Genomic DNA, 19,601 nt, shown 5'->3' on the forward strand with positions numbered 1-19,601 from the left:
TTGCCTATATATGCCAGCTAACTGACAAAGAAATAGCCATTCAACTAGGAGCCAATGAAGAACTGCACATTGACAAACACAGCGCCATCTTCACCAACAGTGTTAGTGCTCTGACTGCCCTCGAACACGTCATCTGCGAAGATCCTCACATACAGCAACTTGTCGACATCCTTTCCACTCCTGAATTCGTTTTCTGTTGGATTCCGAGTCATTCAGGAATTCAAGAAGACGAGAATGCCGACCAACATTCCTGCGAATGGCGGTTCCGTTCACCAACACAATAGTTGCCCAACACCAACTGGAACACCATCTGGCACAACCCAGACCTCAGCACAAAACTCCTCTCCATCAAGGACAACACACCACCATTGATAAATCCCGATTCTAACCACAATCAACGAGTCCTCGGTCATACCCGCCTTACACACCTATACAGATCCAGTTCTCCGCTCTGCAGTCTCTGTAGTATTGACATCAACGTTCCTCACCGATTGCCATAAATACACTGCACACTGAGCCATCTGTCAACTAGGCACAGATTTCGCAACCATTTCGCACAACAGAACCAACCCATCTCTTTTCTTCTCATCAGTATTAGCTTTCACAATAAACGAATCATATCAGCAATAGCCATAGTTTAACATTAAGCCATTTCAGCAAGTGTTTTTAACCCTACATGTAACCGCAAAGAGGCGAATGAGTTCTTAATGATCCAAAACTTCTATAAAACAAACCAAAAAAAAAATTACTATTTTTTTGTTTTTCAACTGTTTGATTGCACTAATCATAATCGTTGGTTTCTGTATCGTCTTTATTTGCTCCGTTTACTTAATTCAGCATAATATTCAACATTCATTTTTTTAAATATCGTTTCTTGTTGAAATTAAGAATTTAAAAAATATATAATTATTGAACATCATCGGCCGAATTTTGGTTACTATTATATAGGCTCGTCACTGCATGTCCCCTGTTCCTCAATTATATTGCAAGGCGGATCATTATGATGCTGCTGGCGTCGTGATTCAATAGCTCCCATTAGACTTCGTAGCTTCCGTTCTTCTACCAAACGATTAATCCATTGATGGACCTGATATTCTTGGTAGGCCTGTGCAACCTGTCGAATTCTTCCTGGTCTAGGAGCAGCGATTACTGGGACGTAAAGATAAATTGGTTAGTATCGGCGATATCTAGTATATTCACATGCTGTGCTTACCAATCGCTACCAAACAAAGCAATAAAATCGCGATCTTCATGATGCAATATGAAAGTCGAGTTTGCTTGAGAATAGTTACGAAGCTTGTGGAAAGGAATAGTACTGGATGATTGTTTTATAGGAACTTAGGACGCAAAACGCATTACTTACGGCAGTTGGCTTAAACAAAGCGTGATAATTAAATGACGAATTAAATTTCTTGCATTGCTGCACTTTGGACATAAGTAGTGCAGTAAACATTTAATAAGTGCCATGTACCTCTAATCATTTCGACCTCATCCGTGAAGTGAGAAAAGGAATGCCCAATTGCACTGGAGCATCGGTCTTAAAGTAAAGATACCTGTAACAGATTTCTGAGAAATAGCTATCTTAAGCTTCCAACGAACTTTCCTTGCTTGTAGTAAAGAGTTGCATGAGTTTTCGTACAGGATCTCTCAAGCAGTGTTATGTGACTGTGGTTGTTCGGAACATAGTGAAGTCAAGCTAAATGGCCTATGACTTCGCTAACTCCGGGTCCTAAAATTGTGCAAGCCTCTCCAACTCCAACATGAATGACTTTTAGCCTATTTGCCTATAGATGCCAGCTAACTGACAAAGCAATAGCCATTCAACTAGGAGCCAATGAAGAACTGCACATTGACAAACACAGCGCCATCTTCACCAACAGTGTTAGTGCTCTGACTGCCCTCGAACACGTCATCTGCGAAGATCCTCACATACAGCAACTTGTCGACATCCTTTCCACTCCTGAATTCGTTTTCTGTTGGATTCCGAGTCATTCAGGAATTCAAGAAGGCGAGAATGCCGACCAACATTCCTGCGAATGTCGGTTCCGTTCACCAACACAATAGTTGCCCAACACCAACTGGAACACCATCTGGCACAACCCAGACCTCAGCACAAAACTCCTCTCCATCAAGGACAACACACCACCATTGATAGATCCCGATTCTAACCACAATCAACGAGTCCTTGTCCTACTTCGTATCGGTCATACCCGCCTTACACACCTAGACAGATCCAGTTCTCCGCTCTGCAGTCTCTGTAGTATTGACATCAACGTTCCTCACCGATTGCCATAAATACACTGCACACTGAGCCATCTGTCAACTAGGCACAGATTTCGCAACCATTTCGCACAACAGAACCAACTCATCTCTTTTCTTCTCATCAGTATTAGCTTTCACAATAAACGAATCATATCAGCAATAGCCATAGTTTAACACGCAAGTTTTTTTAACCCAGCAAGTGTTTTTAACCCTACATGTAACCGCAAAGAGGCGAATGAGTTCTTAATGGTCCAAAACTTCTATAAAACAAACAAAAAAAAAAAAAAACTATTTTTTTATTTTTCAACTGTTTGATTGCACTAATCATAATCGTTGGTTTCTGTATCGTCTTTATTTGCTCCGTTTACTTAATTCAGCATAATTTCAACATTCATTTTTTTAAATATTGTTTCTTGTTGAAATTAAGAATTTAAAAAATATATAATTATTGAACATCATCGGCCGAATTTTGGTTACTATTATATAGGCTCGTCACTGCATGTCCCCTGTTCCTCAATTATATTGCAAGGCGGTTCATTATGATGCTGCTGGCGTCGTGATTCAATGGCTCCTAATAGACTTCGTAGCTTCCGTTCTTCTACCAAACGATTAATCCATTGATGGACCTGATATTCTTGGTAGGCCTGGGCAACCTGTCGAATTCTTCCTGGCCTAGGAGCAGCGATTACTGCGACGCAAAGATAAATTGGTTAGTATCGGCGATATCTAGTATATTGACATGCGGTGCTTACCAATCGCTACCAAACAAAGCAATAATAATGCTATCTTCATGATGCTATTTGATGGGTATAGTTCCGTGAGAGCACCTAAAAAGTTTGTGGAAATTAGCAGTAATTGTTGCTATTTTTATAGACATCTACGCATAGAGAAACGCAATTTTGACGGTAGCGTATTGTATCAAGGCATTTAAATCGCATGATGTAACCAATTAATAGCGTTTGTTCTGTATTCCAAAATTATTGACGCCTACAGCAATTTTTATAAACAAAAACTTAGTTTATGTCCGGTCGGTTCAACTGCTTTCCGACCGAAGAGGTTGGTTTGTAACTAAGAAAAATCATTCAAACCTTGTTCGATGTTAAAAATCCTATTTTACTGATTGTATTATATTGAATTTTTAAATACTGTAATCACTTCAGGGTTCAGAACTTTCAGATATGTTAGTATTTATTAACAACTATAATTTTTCGACCTTTTGGTAACTATTTAGTTCACTTATTATTGCTGAACCATTTTGCAAAGCTGCTTGGTAGCAAGTAATTTAGTTTTTGCGGAATGATTAAGTGATAAATTTTTGGAATAAGTAAAGCATAGTTTCATGAATATTTTTAGAATTCTTCTTGACTTAACGACCCCCTAGGTCACGCGGACCATTGAATAGCATAATTGCTAATACCACGTTGTTGCATGGTCAGTCTTCGCTATGGGGAAACGAGCCGGATGGGATTTGAAACGCATCTGTTCTGCCGTGTGAAGACTGGCGCCGCTGTCACCTTCACTACCACCGGACCGCTTATCCCTGGCTCCTTGAATATTAATTTTGTCTGAAAAGCTTGCTTGATAAAATTATGTCGTTTGGCTTCCTTAGTTGTGACATTCGCTCAGCACTCTAAAACATGATTAATGGTAGGATATCGTTGATCTGTTGAAGTCATGATCTTCCAGTAGCGTCAAATAAGCATCGTTTACTTCCAAGGAAATCTTTTGGCGTTTATTTGGGAAGGATAGTTTTGTATAAATGCAAGTAACATGAAATTCAACGATTTTTTAAGCAGCTTAGAAGCAATTGTTTGTTTTATTTGTACTTAATGTGGGCCTTATTTTGTGTACCGTCTTTACAGCAGCAAATATTGTCTTTGAACGGGTCATATGCTTGGCATCTTATTGTTGGATTCATGTAAGTTCAAGCTGAAATGTTTGATAATCTTTTCATACAAGTCCTCAAGAACCTTGCCTTGAACCTAGCCAGTTATCCAGAGAAGTAAGAACCCAGCTGCCGTCGAAACTTGGCTCTTTGTAACAATTGCTTTATTCCTTGTTTGCTGGGAGATTTCGGCCATTGATCATTTAGGCCTGGCAATAGTGTGTCAATATATTGTTGACCTGGGAATTGTTGGTCTGGCAATAGTGGGTCAAAATATTGTTGACCTTGATATTGTTGGTCTAGATATTGTTGTCCTTGATGTTGTTGGCCTTGATGTTGGCCTGCATACTGTTGACCTTGATGTTGGCCGATATATTGCGCATCCTGTCGATTTCTAGTATGGATGGGCCATGGTACTATTTGAGGGCTGGGATCAGCGATTACTGTAAGGTAAAGGTACATTTTTCACTATCGATATTATATCATTAGCATTTTATGAAGAGATACTTACCAACCGCTACCAAGCAAAGCAATAAAATCGCGATCTTCATGATGAGTAGCTGTGAAGCTTATGGAAATGAGTGGTACAAGGTGGATGTTTTATAGGAATTGGGAAAGCGGTTCTCGCTTAGTGCATCGACTAAAGGCGTGATAAATGTAAAGCGTACTATTTGGCGTGCTATTTCGATTGGCAATGGGCATTAAGAATGCTCTAATCAATTAAGTACCGCTTCACATACCCTGAAACATGAAATGTTTAGGATAGATCTTTTCGTGTTTTTCGTGAACTACGAAATAATTTGAGTAAGACATTTTAATGAGTAAAAATCTACAGTCATTCCTCATGACAAAAAAGTTGCGATAATAATTTGTAAAGTTTGAATAGTTTTTAAATATTATTTCAAACTTTACAGATGATTGGACATGCGCAGACACGGCACAGTAGCGAAGGGCCATATCGATGATCATGAATGGCATATGTTCGTCTTGTACAGAGAATGTAAAGAATCTTATCGTTTTGAATAAAAATAGAAATTTATTGAAAATGTTTGTCAGATGTGTCGAACTTCTATTCGGCGTTTTGCGGATGTTTCCGGACTAGCCAGCTTTTACCAAGGGTTCCAGTATTCCCTGCCGTTCGATATACTGCGCATCATTCTGATGGAATATTCCTTGATATTGCTTTGTTTGCTGGGCTGGGTAAGCCCTTACCGTCTACCAGATCAACAGGAAGAGCAGGTGAGAATGGGCTAATGATTTCCAGAGGTGGAGAAGTTATTGGTTTGTCGAATTGGCAAAACGGTGATTCGATCTCCGAGTTGCAGTTATTATTAGGATCAACAATAACCTGAGCGCTTACTGAAATTATGGAGTGGTGAAAATACAGCAAATGTTAGAATTTTGTTAACACAAACTCAGCTTACCTAAGGCGACTAAGCAAAGAAGTACTGCAAAGGTCTTCATTATGATGTTTTAGAACACTACCTTGGCGGCTATGATTTACGTTCTATCTCAACATCGTCTTTTATAATCGAATAATAACTAGACATTGTTTAGAGGTTGATTGATTACGCATCACAATCAAACATATTTATCTAGAAGGTGTATAAGATCGTTTTAGAATATTTTTAATGATGGAGATTAATTCGAGGTAGTAGTAACTTTCAGTCGCTCAAGGTTGAGTATGAACAAAATTTATTGATTTGAACAAAGGACAAGAAGTATTATGTATTAATTGCAAATGTTACTGGCAATATGTTTTGTTACTTGGTTGTCAAATAGATACTATTTCTCTCGAGGGTTGGAAGCACGCTTAGTAATGTACTTGGCCATTTGCATGCTAAGACTAATTTTGTTACATTTCCCATAGCACACACATCCACGAATTGATATACACTAAGTGTTTTTTTTTTACGGAAGGAGTCCGGTTTTTTCCAATATTTCGAAAACTATATCGTTGATGTCCTCACATTCATCCAGTCTTCCAATTGGTGTATCATAAGTGCATGGAGGCAGGTTCTCTGAAGTTGTCGACAATGCACCGAGATTAACTCTTGACAGTATTTCCCAAGCTATACCGTCGACGTCCACACAAAACTCTACCTGTCCAAGTGTTGTTTCAAGAGTACATTTCGGCCTTCGGGCTCTCAATAAAGCAAGAATAGGCCATCTGTGCGTTGCCAGGCACATATCTATATGTACTGGATGAAAGAAACGTTAACGCTAGTGTACGTCAATCCGGAACGCGTCCTTACCTATCGCTGCTAAGCAAAGTAGTACTACTGCTGCCTTCATTATGTTGTCTGGTAGTTGTTTTTTCTTGAGAACGGCTACGAAGTCTTAAGGCATAACCAGCTCTTGTTGGCCGTTTTATAGAGACCACGAAAGGCTGTTTCATTGTTTGTGTTAATCGTGTCCAATCAAGGCACGGTAATAAGAAAACCTTTTTTGCGTGTCAATGTCGGATTATGTGAAAATCCGAAGATTGAGAAAGCAATAATATATAACATTAAATTTGCAGTGAATTAATATCATAACGTAGATTTACAAATGCTTGTTCAACATAACAGATAGCACAGCTCGATATAGTTCACAACACTCGCATGAGAAGAGTCCAAGAGAAAATTTATTTTAAATTCCGTGAAGTTTTTTAAAAGACAGAATTGGTTTGAATGAGTTTGATGCACCTACTATAATGGGTAAACCTAAAGCTAACCTAAAGACTGTATATGGCCAGGCATTTGTAGACGGACTTATGGTCGGTGTTGATGACCGTAGACTCTCACTGATCAGAGGGCTTGTTTGTCAGAGCACCCCGTAAGAATTGGATTTAATAAAACGACATCAGCATCCATTGAAAAAAAATCGTGATAACAGTTGTTGCAAGATACAACGAGGGTAAAGCGGTGTTTAAAATTGTTAATATTAGGACATTTTTACAACATTTAGAATGTTTTGAATTGTTATCCAAGTAGATAGAAATAAAACATTTCAGTACGCTGGACTGAATATCTAGTTATTTGTGAAACTAAGTCTAATAAGCCTGAAATAGTAAATTAACATAGCTAGATAGATAGAACAACATAGAAGATAGTAGAGCTTAACGAGATAAAAACATTTTCAATAAAAGTTGTATCGGGGAACTAAACTTTTGGCTTTGAGACGGTTTGGGTTGTAGCATTGGAATTCTTTTCCTTTCGGTATGGCATCCAAAACGTTGGATAATAGTAATTAAAAAAATCAAATTTTCTAAGCGTTGGATCACCTTTTATAGTAATGGCAGAATTATTAGTCGTAATTTATTCTGCGATTTCTTTGGTATGCTAGAAACATTCGCCATAAAACAGGTAGTTTTTCATTTTCAAGTTTTAACAAAATCTCCCACCCTAATCGGTCGATGTACACACAATAATCTAGCTCTCCAAATGGTGTGTCAAGAGTGCATCGCGACGGTGGTCGCTCCAAATAACGAGGAATTGGCCATTTAGGCGTTACCTGACACATGGCTGTATTCACTGGAAGAAAGATGAAAAACGTGTGATTTCGCTATATTAGGTCATTCCGCAATTTGTACCTACCAATCACTGCTAAGCAAAGTAATACTACTGCTGCCTTCATTATGTTGTCTGGTGGTTATTTTTCCTTGCCAGTAACTTCTAAGTCTGTGGATAAAGTCAGTTCATGGTGGATGTTTTATAGGAACTATAAACGGTCAACGCATTTTAGACGGTATTCGTATTAAATGAAGGATCGATAATCAGAAAGTGTATTATGCACGCCAATGCAGGATCCTGCGCAAATTTGGAATGCATTACTGTAAATTAATCATAATTTACAGTCAATTGAAATTGTGAGCAAGATTTACAAAACATCTTCACCGAACTCCTCTACCACCTCGAGATCGTTCCCGTCAACTGATGCTCTGCTTCCGAGTCGGGCTCTATCACGGTCAGAGCCTCCGGCCAACTGGTATTTTGTCTTCGTCGCATTGATCCTCAATTCTATTGGCCTCGCGTTTCAGTCGGGTGTACACATCACACACCTCCGCAGATGTTCGTCCGATGATTTCGATGTCATCTGCGAAGTCATGGAATTGGAGAGATCGGGTGAAAATCGTGATCCTCGGATATTGAAGCCCGTGCTTCGCATGACACCCTCCAGAGCGATGTTGAACAACAAACAGAAGATTCCGTCCCCTTGCCTCAGACCCCGGTGAAATTCGAACGATTCCGACATAATGCTCGAACTTCTCATCTAGTGCTGCAGCCCATCTATAGTGGCCCTGAACAGCCCTTTCAGCTTCCCAGGGTATTTGTACTGCTGCATGGTGTTCCATAGTTTGGTCGGATCTATGGCTTCGTAGGCCGCCTTGAAGTGGTTTGGTCTATAAACTATGATAATTATACAATCATATATTCCAACAATGGGTTCCAGGTACAACGAGGATGCAACGATTTAGGTCTTTAGCAAATAGGTTAGGTTTTAGTAGCTTGAGGTATATTATTAAAATAAAAAAAGCCATCTCCGTACCAAAGACTTGCTATCCAGTTACTTTCAAATCTAGCTTTTGAAAGCCAGAAATGGTAGGTCTATTTCAGGGAACTTGGAAAGGACTCAAGATGTAGAATTGGAACTTCTTTTTTTCCTTTCGATATCAAATCGAGCCATTGAAAACGATGGTTAATTGTGTTCGATTTCTCAATGTATATATTTCGACGACATAATATTCGAGATGCTTTCAACCACCTTGCAAGGAAGAATTGGTTGTTATAGTTTATTTTACGGTTCTTGTGGAATAATACCAGCCTTGTCTAACATTTCCCAACCTATACCGTTGACGTCGAAGCATTTATCCAGGTCTACAATTAGTGTTTCATAAGTGCATGGAGGCAGATCCTCTGCACCAGGGAAATTTTCGTTATTAAGTCTTAACAAAATCTCGAAACCTATACCGTCGACGTCCACACAATACTCTAGCTGTCCGATTGGTGTTTCGAGAGTGCATGGTGGCAGTGGTCGTCTTAAATAACCGGGAATTGGCCATCGAGGTGTCACCTGGCATATGGCTGTATTCACTGGAAGAAAGATGAAAAACGTGTGATATCGCTATATTAGGCCATTCCGCAATTTGTACCTACCAATCACTGCTAAGCAAAGTAATACTACTGCTGCCTTCATTATGTTGTCTGGTGGTTATTTTTCCTTGCCAGTAACTTCTAAGTCTGTGGATAAAGTCAGTTCATGGTGGATGTTTTATAGGAACTATAAACGGTCAACGCATTTTAGACGGTATTCGTATTAAATGAAGGATCAATAATCAGAAAATGTATTATGCACGCCAATGCAGGATTCTGTGCAAATTTAATATGCAATAATGAATTAATAATAATTTACAGTCGATTGATAACGTAAGCAAGATTTTAAAAACATCTTCAACCTACGTGACGTGAAGAAAATGTATTTTATAACTCAAGGGCTGTAAGAAATCTATGAAAAAGAAGAAAAACATGTGTGTAAATTTATGTTAAAGGTGGATCATCTCTGAGCTCTGAATGTATCCACGATAATGCAACTACTTTTGCAACAAAAGATTAGCATTAGGTTGGAACACGTACTCGATGGTTTGGGCTGTAAGTCATGATAATTATTCAAACATAAAAACCAACACTGAGTTCCAGGTACAACGAGGATACAGCAATTTAGGCCTTTAGTAAATATGTTAGTGAATTCAGTAGTTTGAGGTACATTATAAAAATAAATATAGATAAGAAATCTCCGTACGCTAGACTAACTATCTAGTTACTTTCAAATAGTATTAGAAGTATTAGAAATAGTATTAGGAGCCAGAAATGGTAGGTCAACACAGTTTAAGATGGAAGACTATAAGTGTATGAAGAAGCTGGCAATATCCACTATTTCAGGGAACTTAGAAAGGACTCAAGATGTAGAATTGGAAATCTTTTTTCCTTTCAGTACCAGAGGGAGTCATTGAAAACGATGGTTAATTGTGTTCGATTTCTCAATGTATATACTTCGACGACATAATATACACGATGCTTTCAACCACCTTGTATGGTAATGCAAGAATCAGTTGTTATAGTTTATTTTACAGTTCTTGTGGAATGATTCCAGCCCTGTCTAACAACCTCTAGTGTATCATAAGTGCAAGGAGACATATCCCCTGCACCAGGAATTATTTTTTGTTTGGGTATGACGGCTGTACAAAATTTGCGTTGCTAAATGTTATCCAATGCTCCCAACAATCATGCACCTGTTTTATTGGTATGCCAGTGCATAGCGGCGGTAGTCGTCTCAAATAACCGGGAATTGGCCATTGAGGTGTCACCTGGCATATGGCTGTATTCACTGGAAGATAGAAGAAAAAACGCGTAAAATTACTAGCGTAGGTCATTCCGCAACTTGTACCTACCAATCACTGCAAAGCAAAATAATATTACTGCTACCTTCATTATGTTGTCTGGTGGTTAGTTTTCCCAGTAAGTTACTTCAAAATCTGTGGAGTCAGATCTTAGTAGATGTTTTATAGGAACTATCAGTGACCAACACATTTTTTATGGTAGTTGTGTCCAATCAAGGCGTGATAATTGGAAATCGTAGTATTAATTAATTAATTTATTTATCTATTTATAATTGATCATGACGGTCCAGTGCCGTATTGTCAACACCGTTTGTGTTGTAGAAATCGTAATATGTATAAAATTTTGAATTTTGTATGCATATTTCGTACGCAAAAATCAATTAATCACCAGTTATAGTATGGTGATAAGTTCAATTGTGCAGATTTTTAGGAAACCATAAATAGTAGTCCTTCATTATCTGGTTTCATTTAGGTATTCATTTATTTTATCTTATTTGTATGCTGCATACAAATAGGCATAGAAGGGGTAAAGGAAGCATTAGAGATTGAAACAATCAACGAACACAGACACAGCCACATTCAGTTTTAAATCAACAGTATAAAAAAACATCCATCCGGAGGCAGAACATGGACCCAGTCATTGAAGGAGTCGAAAAGAAAGTACTGTAGTACTCTGTAGCTACTGAAGATAAGATTTGCTAGCTATGAAAGAAATAGATAATTAACATAAAGTGTTAAGAATTTCATAATCATTATTTCAACATTTTTTCTTATCTTTCTTGAAGTGAAGTTTACAAAAGTTTGTGTACGATTTTATATGATCTGTGTTTCAATTTAATACACGATCCTCCGATAATATCCAAAGCGTGTTGGTAACACTGAAGGCACCGAAAGTTCACATAAGTTTTTCAAGAATAATTTCACAATCTTCATCATAAGGATGACAAAACTTTTCTCGCAATTTGCTTCGTATGTTGGTCGGACGGGGTAAATTGTGACTAACGAATTTATTCCTGATCCATGAATCCAACATCCCAAGGTCGTGTATGGCTGGATACGTGTTTCGTAGTGACGTCCTTTGTTGAAGTCTGTATCTAAGAAGTTTTTTGGCAATTTGTGCAATCGGATGATAGAATTCCAGTTGATCGGTTGGAAGTCGTCCTTCGATTTGGCAGTAGGGATCGTCAGGAAGGCAGTCAGCAGAACGAAGTACAATAGTGTTAGTGCTTGCTGGAATTACAGAATGTTGATAACGATGAAATATAGGTAATGATGGAAGTTTTTTGAAACACACTCAACTTACCTAAAGCGACCAAGCAAAGAAAAAATACGAAGGACCTCATTATGGCGTCTAGGAATACACCCAGGGACTATGAGTTGGGTTCTGCCTCAACATGATCTTTTATAATGGAACAGTGCAAGCAAGAAATTGGTCTTAGGTAGATTTCTAACAGGCGTTTATGCGTAATTATAAAACATTCTTATCGTTACAGGCCATCGGATGCAGAAGCATAAGTATTAATGGATTCAGAAGTAGCTTACTCTGGAGGGAGGTCCGTAATTCTAAGTCCGTCTCTGCGAGTGAGGTCCGTAATAGGTAGCAAAAATTTAAATGACTAATTTTCAACGTTGATTTTCTTGTTCTTGCCTTAACAACCTACTAGCTCATACCGATCACGAATTGACTTACGAGACTTGCTGATACCTCGTAGTTGGTCAGTCGAATTTCGAATACTTGGCTCTATTACACAATTGCCTTACTTCCGGTGTCATTTCAAGGTGTTCATAGGCGCTCGTGACATCCAGGGGCCCTTGGTAAACATTTCTTATTCATCCATTAATTTGTGGTTTATTAATATTGGTTGAGACCTCGTTATAACTCTGAGCCGCTTCATATTACAATTGACAAATCTACAGACCCACGCAAACATTACTAATTTTAATTAATCTTTTTATAATCAATTCTTGCGTTGAAGGTGATGTTTTGGACTTAAGAAAATATTTATTATGTTGCAATATGTTATATGTTTAAGTAGCAAATATCGCAAAGACATGAACATTCGAACTTTTTGGCTTCATGTATTTGAATATCTGCATTTTGAGACTTGATATTTGTTATTGGAACTTCTTCTCCACTCGTTTTTAACTCATGTACTGTATTAAGTAGTGTAGTGTATCATTGGGGATTTGCATGGTCAGGATAATTTTATTACATTTTCTCAAGTACATACGCTCATGATTCGATATACACTAAACGTTCAATCGTCTTGCTGCAAGTACTGGCAGAATTACGTATTGTGGGGTGATTTTGGTGGAACGATTTCATTTTTTTCCAATATCTCCCAAGCTATATCGTTGATGTCTACACATTCCTGCAGTTTTCCAATTGATGTCTCAAGTGTGCAAGGAGGCAGATCCGGGGAGATTCCAGTTAGTTCACCTTTACCGAATTTTTCTAGTATTTCCCAGGCTATATCGTCAAAGTCCACACATGTACCAAGTTGACCAATTGGTGTTTCAAGCGTGCATTTCTGGCACATCACTGTATTCACTGGAAGATAAATGACAAGCATATGCTATTGGTAGTGTACTGAATAACGAAACGCGTCCTTACCAATCGTTGCTAAGCAAAGCAATACTACTGCTGCCTTCATTATGTTGTCTGGTAGTTGTTTTTCCTTGAGAACCACTATGAAGTCTGTAGATATACCCAAACTCTTATTGGTCGTTTTATAGAGACCAAGAAAGGCTGCTACATTTTGCATGGCAGTCGTGCCCAATCAAGGCGTGATAATTAAAAGTCGTGGAGATTATTTTCTACATTTTCCATAGCCGTTAGGTTTGGAAAATCAATTATTCTTCAGTTACGGTACGGTGATGAGATTCCTCTTCATCATCTTGGTCTGCTTAAGGCAAATCGTAATTATATGGTCATATCACTCTTGCTTGCCCAGGAAACTCGGTCCAGAGCTGTAGTTCTCCATTCACGGCTGCATTCGATCCCTGCCAGGACTCGCACCCGTAGAGGGCTATCGGACGTGGAAGTATGCGATTTATCATGCATTAAATGTGTTATCGAAGCCTGGTGTATCGGAGGAGTTTGTGTAGCACGTAGCAAGCACTTCTCTACTACCTCGAAATAGTCGCCGTCAACTCATACTCTGCTTCCGAGGCGGGCTCTATCACGGTCAGAGTCTTCGGCAAGCAGCTACTTTGTCACCGCCTCAGCAATCTATCCAATGATGTCAATGTCATCCTCGATACCTAGGATTTGGATAAGTCAAGTGAAAACCATTTCCCGGATGTTGTAGATTCCACTTCGAATGACACCTTCCAGAGGGATATGGAACAGTAAAAATGATAGTCCGACACGGGTGAGCTTGGAACGATTCCGACAGCACGTTCGTTAATATGAATCTATAATGAATTGTTCAAGGAAAATTCTCAATAAACTTATCAGAACCTAGTATTTAAAAACGCTTCTTTTATATTTCTTGTAGACTTGTAGTTGTATGATCGGTCCGCACTACGCGGGAATGGTTCGGATGAGATTTGAACACCCGTCCTGTCGTGTGACTATGACTATTCTAAATATTCGAAACGCGCTTCTTACAGAAAATGAAGACGTAGCAAGATTTTTCATTAAAACTTTTTCTAGTTCGTTTAAAAATCTAACAAACAATATAAAATAAATTTTAAACAGAATAACATCAAAGACAGCTTACTTTCTAACTGAACCTTGGACAACATAGACATACTTGGACAACAAAAGTTTACCAATGTGTTCATCAGACAATTGGCCAACCAAGCTCCTGTTTGAATGCTTAGTTGTATATTATAGAGCCAAACATGATTTTTTCCCCCATAAAATGTTCTCTACCATTTGAAATCGCCGAGAAAAATGTTATTCTTCTAAAAATATTGATAAGCGCAACAAGCGATGTAATTTATTTGTAGGCATATATTCTTTTCAACATTTCAGGGATGGTTGGCGACTGTAGGCGCATACTTTGTCGTGAGGATGGCACGAATTTTTCTCCCAGTTCGCTCAGTCGGGAAAGGTTATAGTAGTTCAGCGACTGTAGTGACGACCCATGTTACTACGTTGAGAATGCTTTCAAGGACATCATCATCACTTCGTAGATACAATCCTCCGGGGAAAATGACTTTAACTAATTGTTGTACGATAGAATTGATCACTCCACCGATAATGTTCTGATCCACCGCTCTGGTTCCAAGTGAATGGCGTCTCAATGACGCCACTTGCGATACAGGACTGGGCAGTCTATAATGGTTCGGACAGGATGGCTCGGCTGGGTCACAGATGAACTGACCGCTTGCTGGGAGTGCGAAACGTTGGACAGTCAGATGATTGTAATAGTTTACTATGATAAAACACAGTCCGCTTACCTAGCGCAACAAAGCAAAGAAGAGCTACGATGATCTTCATTGTTAGCTTCTTAGGAACACTCCCGAGGATTATGCCGAGGGTGTCGCCTAGTCGATCTTTTATAGGTCATCCGGGCTAGCACTACGAAATATTTTTAATGCATGACTCTTGAAAAGCGTAATGTATTGTGGATGTGGATTTTACATATTAGACACAGTAGTTTGATTTATCACCATAACGGTTTGATAAGACGTGTTCAGTATTAGTACATTTGGCGAAACAGACCATAATGGAACCCTTCAGAACTTTTCTAATTCTAACACATGCCTCGGATTATAAACTGGCTAAGTTTATAAAAAATTGATCATCATCTATAAGCGTATCGATCCCAACAATGTGCCATGACTTCTCAGGCTTTGGAAGGCTGATTATGTCATTAGATTGATGTGGCACAGTCTGAAGCTGCAGGACATGGTTATCTACCACGGCAGTGAAAGAGTACTGCACTCAAACCGAGAACGAGTGCTGACCCTAAACCATAACAAGGCAGAGATGAATAATTAAAAAGTATTTTTAGTTTAATAATTATTGCATTCATTGTGATTACAGTATGGCGTTACTTAAAAATACTATAGCGTGTCTGACTGGTGACTTCAAAAATATGATTTTAAAATACTTCCCATCGAGCGAAACAGAGCATTTTTGTAAAATACTGGATAGCAAACAGTCAAAATGAATTTTAATTTAATTACTAATGAACCAATAATTTCGGTTATGTAGTATTTTGCATTCGATACTTAAAAATCAATCGAAAATAAACAACTTAAACAATAATTTTTAGCTGAAAGTGTATAACTTTTATTTATTTATTTACAATTGATTATTACGGTCCAGTGCCGTATAACTGTTATGCATTCTTTTAAACAATTTGACAGCTTAGCAGTTAGTACGATTTGTTAATACATGTAGCTTTAGCCATGATAAATAATGAGACAAAAAGCGTTGGTTTTTCCAATTCACAGAAATTTTTTTTTTCAAATATTTCATAGTATGAATCATTTTGTAGAACTTATGTAATAATACTTCAACTAGAATAACTCAAGTCATTACTTTCAAATGATGCAAAGCAAAAATTTATCAAATTTTATTCAGATTGTAATTTATACGATTTTCAGCCCACATTCGCTTTAACGCTGCTTATCCTCTTGGTCTTGTGAAAGGATTTCCTAGCTGAGCCATTGTTTGATCGACAATAAATTCTATCAGTCTTGTAACATCATCTGTCGAGACCCCTGCACTTCGCAGAGATGAACCAGAAGAGAGAAGGTAGCCCAGCACTTGCTGCACAAGGCTAGAAACCAGGCCGCCAACACTATCTACTTGTCTGACGCTACCTTCCGGTGCGAACCGTTCCAGGGCCCTTAAAGTTTGCGACCATGATGGCCTAATCTGGGCGCTGCTTGCTGGAAGTATGGAAAAAATGAATTTAGAGGATATTTTTTGGTATCATGATAGTAGATCACCGTACCTAGGGCAACAAAGCAAAGAAGTATAATGATGGCCTTCATCCTTGACGTTTGAAAACACTTCACGACTATGCTTTACTCCTTAGTAGGGACGATCTTTTATAGCGCACTAGTTCACAAGCAACGGAGGCAAAGAATTTGTTTACAGAAAAATAAGCAACTAGCTGTAAAGCATGACAGTCACAGAGCATTACAAGTTTCCTGTTTGGTGATGCGGATAACATTAGTTACACAAACCTTTAAAGATCCGAAACAAAACGTGATGTTTTGAAGTGTGTGTTATCGTACGGTTGGGTGTAAATAATGAAAAGTAGACTTTAAAAAACATGGATAATATTGCTAATTTATTGATAACGAAATTTATGTTGAAACTGCAGGCAAGTGCAAAAATAAGAATATTCAAGATGTATCGCCTGTCTTTTTTTATGGGTTCATGCGCCGATTAAGTCTTTTATAGGTTCATGGGCCGATCGCCAATCCTTTCCCTGGATAACATGTCCCAGGATAATATATTCTAGGTTCAGTACAGCAATTTTAAGGCCGGGCTACATTGATCGTACTCGCAAGCGTAATTTTTATATTCACTAGCGCATCTGGCGGCGACCAGCGCAAGCTAGATGTGGGTATAATTTAAGTGCCAAAATTATTCATGCTTGGTGTCTCATCAATTTTCGACCAGGCTGTCTGTATGCCGTTTGACATGTTGATCAAAATCAATAAATTGCTACAGGTCAGGACGCCGAGTACTGCGGGGCAAATCGTCATTTCATGATCCTGGAATGAAAAAGAAAATTCAGTTAAATACTTCCCTTTTTTAATTTAAATTAAAACAACAGAAAGGTCGACAATCGCGTGATAATTCGGTCATGCTAGCCGTCACACCGGAACCACAGTGATAATAATAACACGTGCTATTTTTATATTAAATGTATACAAATAGGCCGGTAAATTTTGCTTACAATTTTATAAAAAAAAAAGTTCTACCAAGCAATATGACAAAGCCGTTCCTCATGAATAAAAAAACTCGCTCTATACTAAAAACCGCTACAATACCAAAACGAACAACCAGTTTCACACACTCTGCAATGTAGTTTAAATGATGAAATAGATGGACAAACCCTACAACAAATTATTTAAGCACTTGTGAAACCTACAAACACTACATTTTTCAATAAAATGTTCAGCTCAATTGCGGCCCCGAGCCGAGCCGGCGATTCACAGACAACAGTTCACACACACACACACACAATTTTCGTTAAAAACAGTTGTACTTACTATTTTTTCATTGCGTCCACTGCTTCCTGCTTGTTCCATGGCTAGAAATACAATATGTATGTTAAATTACCACATATTTTCAAAAAAACATACACGACAAAATATCGAACATACTCACCGAGCTGTTTGTTTACTGGTTTGTGATCAAAATTATAGGCTCCTCGACCCAAAACGCTTTTTGACAGATAAATTATACCAGCCTCTAGCTTCGACCCGCCGCCGCTAGATGGCGTATGCGTTCACAAAAATTACACTCAGGAGTACGATCAATGTAGCCCGGCCTTTACACCAATATCTCCATCCAGTTTTTCACAGATTCGACTTTACTTCGTATAGAAAGAGAGCTTTACAAGCCTAGTCTAGCTTACGCATTTCTTACTCAACCCTTGCCATCCTAAGGAAATCTGCTACAACTAAACTAGTAGAACTTATTCCATCGAGCATGCGCGGGATAAGGCAAAGAATAAAAAGGAAATGCTTTGTGAGAGTGTGTTGACAGCACGCCAACTGGTTGTCATACTTAATAATTAACAAATAAACTACTAGAACTCTTTTGCTGCTTATCATCATGGCTGTCAACTGATACTCTGACATCCAGTTGGTCTTTATCATGGCTAGAGTCATTGGCAAGCAGAAATTTTATCTTCCTTCCAGAAAAATCGATCTTCCAGGAGAGATCGGCTAAAAATTGCACCCTCTTTGTCGAAGCACGTACTTCTTATGACACTTTCCGCAATGGTGTCAAACAACGGGCGAGATCTTGTTTTATAGAACGCCTTGTGAATGATTCGGATTAAACCTCCGACACGTTTGGGATACGAAATCAAACTCTGTCGCTTCGGTCTCGGGCAATCCACTCAGTCTGTAGCCTGCGTGTGTCATCTCTTCACCTCACCTTAAAGTTTTCAAACCGTATTAAACGTATGTTTTGTTATTTATTGCACTTTATTTGATAAGGATATTTAAAACTAAGACGATACCAAGATCAACTATAAGGACATTTAACAGAGAAGAGGCCAAAAATCGTCAGAAAAAAACGATTTAACCATCTTGAACGTCATAGTTTCTGGGAAGTTTTGTGGTTGGTATATCTCGTTGGCGTAGCTTTGCTCGCGTTTCGATAGTAGGTGGAAAATCATTAACTTGTGGGGTTGGTGTTCCCGCAGGATTATCCGTGTTGCTTGCCTGCGTGATGGTGGCTGTTGCATTGGAAAAAAGTTTATGTTTTGCCATTCACTTTATTTTGAAATATTTTTAAAGACTTACCAAGCATAACAATGCAAGCTAGGATTAAAAGACGTTTCATTTTAAATTTGATTTCTTTCGTGCGACTAGTTTCGCGCCGATTGTCTCATGTGTTGATTGTGGCACTTGTTTTATAGAATTTATTTATTGGATAGATGAAATCGATTCAATTTACCTATTTGTATGCACATTTCACGGATAAGTTGTGTTATGGCCTCAATTGGTCACCATGCTTTATGTGTGGTGCGTTATGCTATACGCATAATAGAGTCGATTAATAAATGAACGGACGCTGAGTTGAGTAGCAAGTTATAAAATTTTGTGTTGAAATGAAAATAAAATACCTTAATAAGGTATGTATAATTAAATTAGAAGAAACTTTGATCTGAGAGTTCTAAGTTTTGATTGCTAAAAAACTCAAAACCAGCTAAACAACTTGTTTTGTTTGATTTATCAGAGCAATTTTTTCGACTTTGAGTTATGAAAGACTTGACGTCGCCTTATTGCCTACGGTTGTACGGTAGTACATTGGAATTAGTTTCCTCATTTTGAGGAGTTTAGAAGGCTCCAGCAATTGAAGCTGTATTGCTATTTCATTTTATACCTGTGAGATAATAGCTATGGATAAAGGAACAGATT

At 38.3% G+C, this 19,601-nt stretch overlaps 2 protein-coding genes across 2 annotated transcripts in view; one reads left to right on the top strand and one right to left on the bottom strand.

Moving 5' to 3' along the window:
- The window catches only part of LOC126565552 (troponin C), a 400,267-nt gene that overhangs the window by 319,109 nt on the left and 61,557 nt on the right, over positions 1-19,601 (top strand). The gene's annotated exons all lie outside the window — the stretch shown is intronic.
- LOC126565676 (uncharacterized) lies at positions 8,927-9,325 on the bottom strand. Its single transcript, XM_050222876.1, has 2 exons — positions 9,286-9,325; positions 8,927-9,222 (listed from the first exon to the last, which is right to left on the bottom strand). Exons 1-2 carry the CDS (start codon positions 9,323-9,325, stop codon positions 8,927-8,929), a joined length of 336 nt encoding a protein of 111 aa, XP_050078833.1.

Source organism: Anopheles maculipalpis, chromosome 3RL (assembly GCF_943734695.1).
Source record: "Anopheles maculipalpis chromosome 3RL, idAnoMacuDA_375_x, whole genome shotgun sequence".
In the NCBI taxonomy this organism is placed as follows: Eukaryota; Metazoa; Arthropoda; class Insecta; order Diptera; family Culicidae; genus Anopheles; species Anopheles maculipalpis.

Excerpts from the sequence above, each read along its gene's own strand:
- LOC126565676 (XM_050222876.1), bottom strand. The coding sequence starts at position 9,325 with ATGAAGGCAGCAGTAGTATTACTTTGCTTAGCAGTGATTG. Across the intron at positions 9,223-9,285 it reads ACTTTGCTTAGCAGTGATTG|TGAATACAGCCATATGCCAG; the intron begins GTAGGTACAAAT and ends TCTTTCTTCCAG.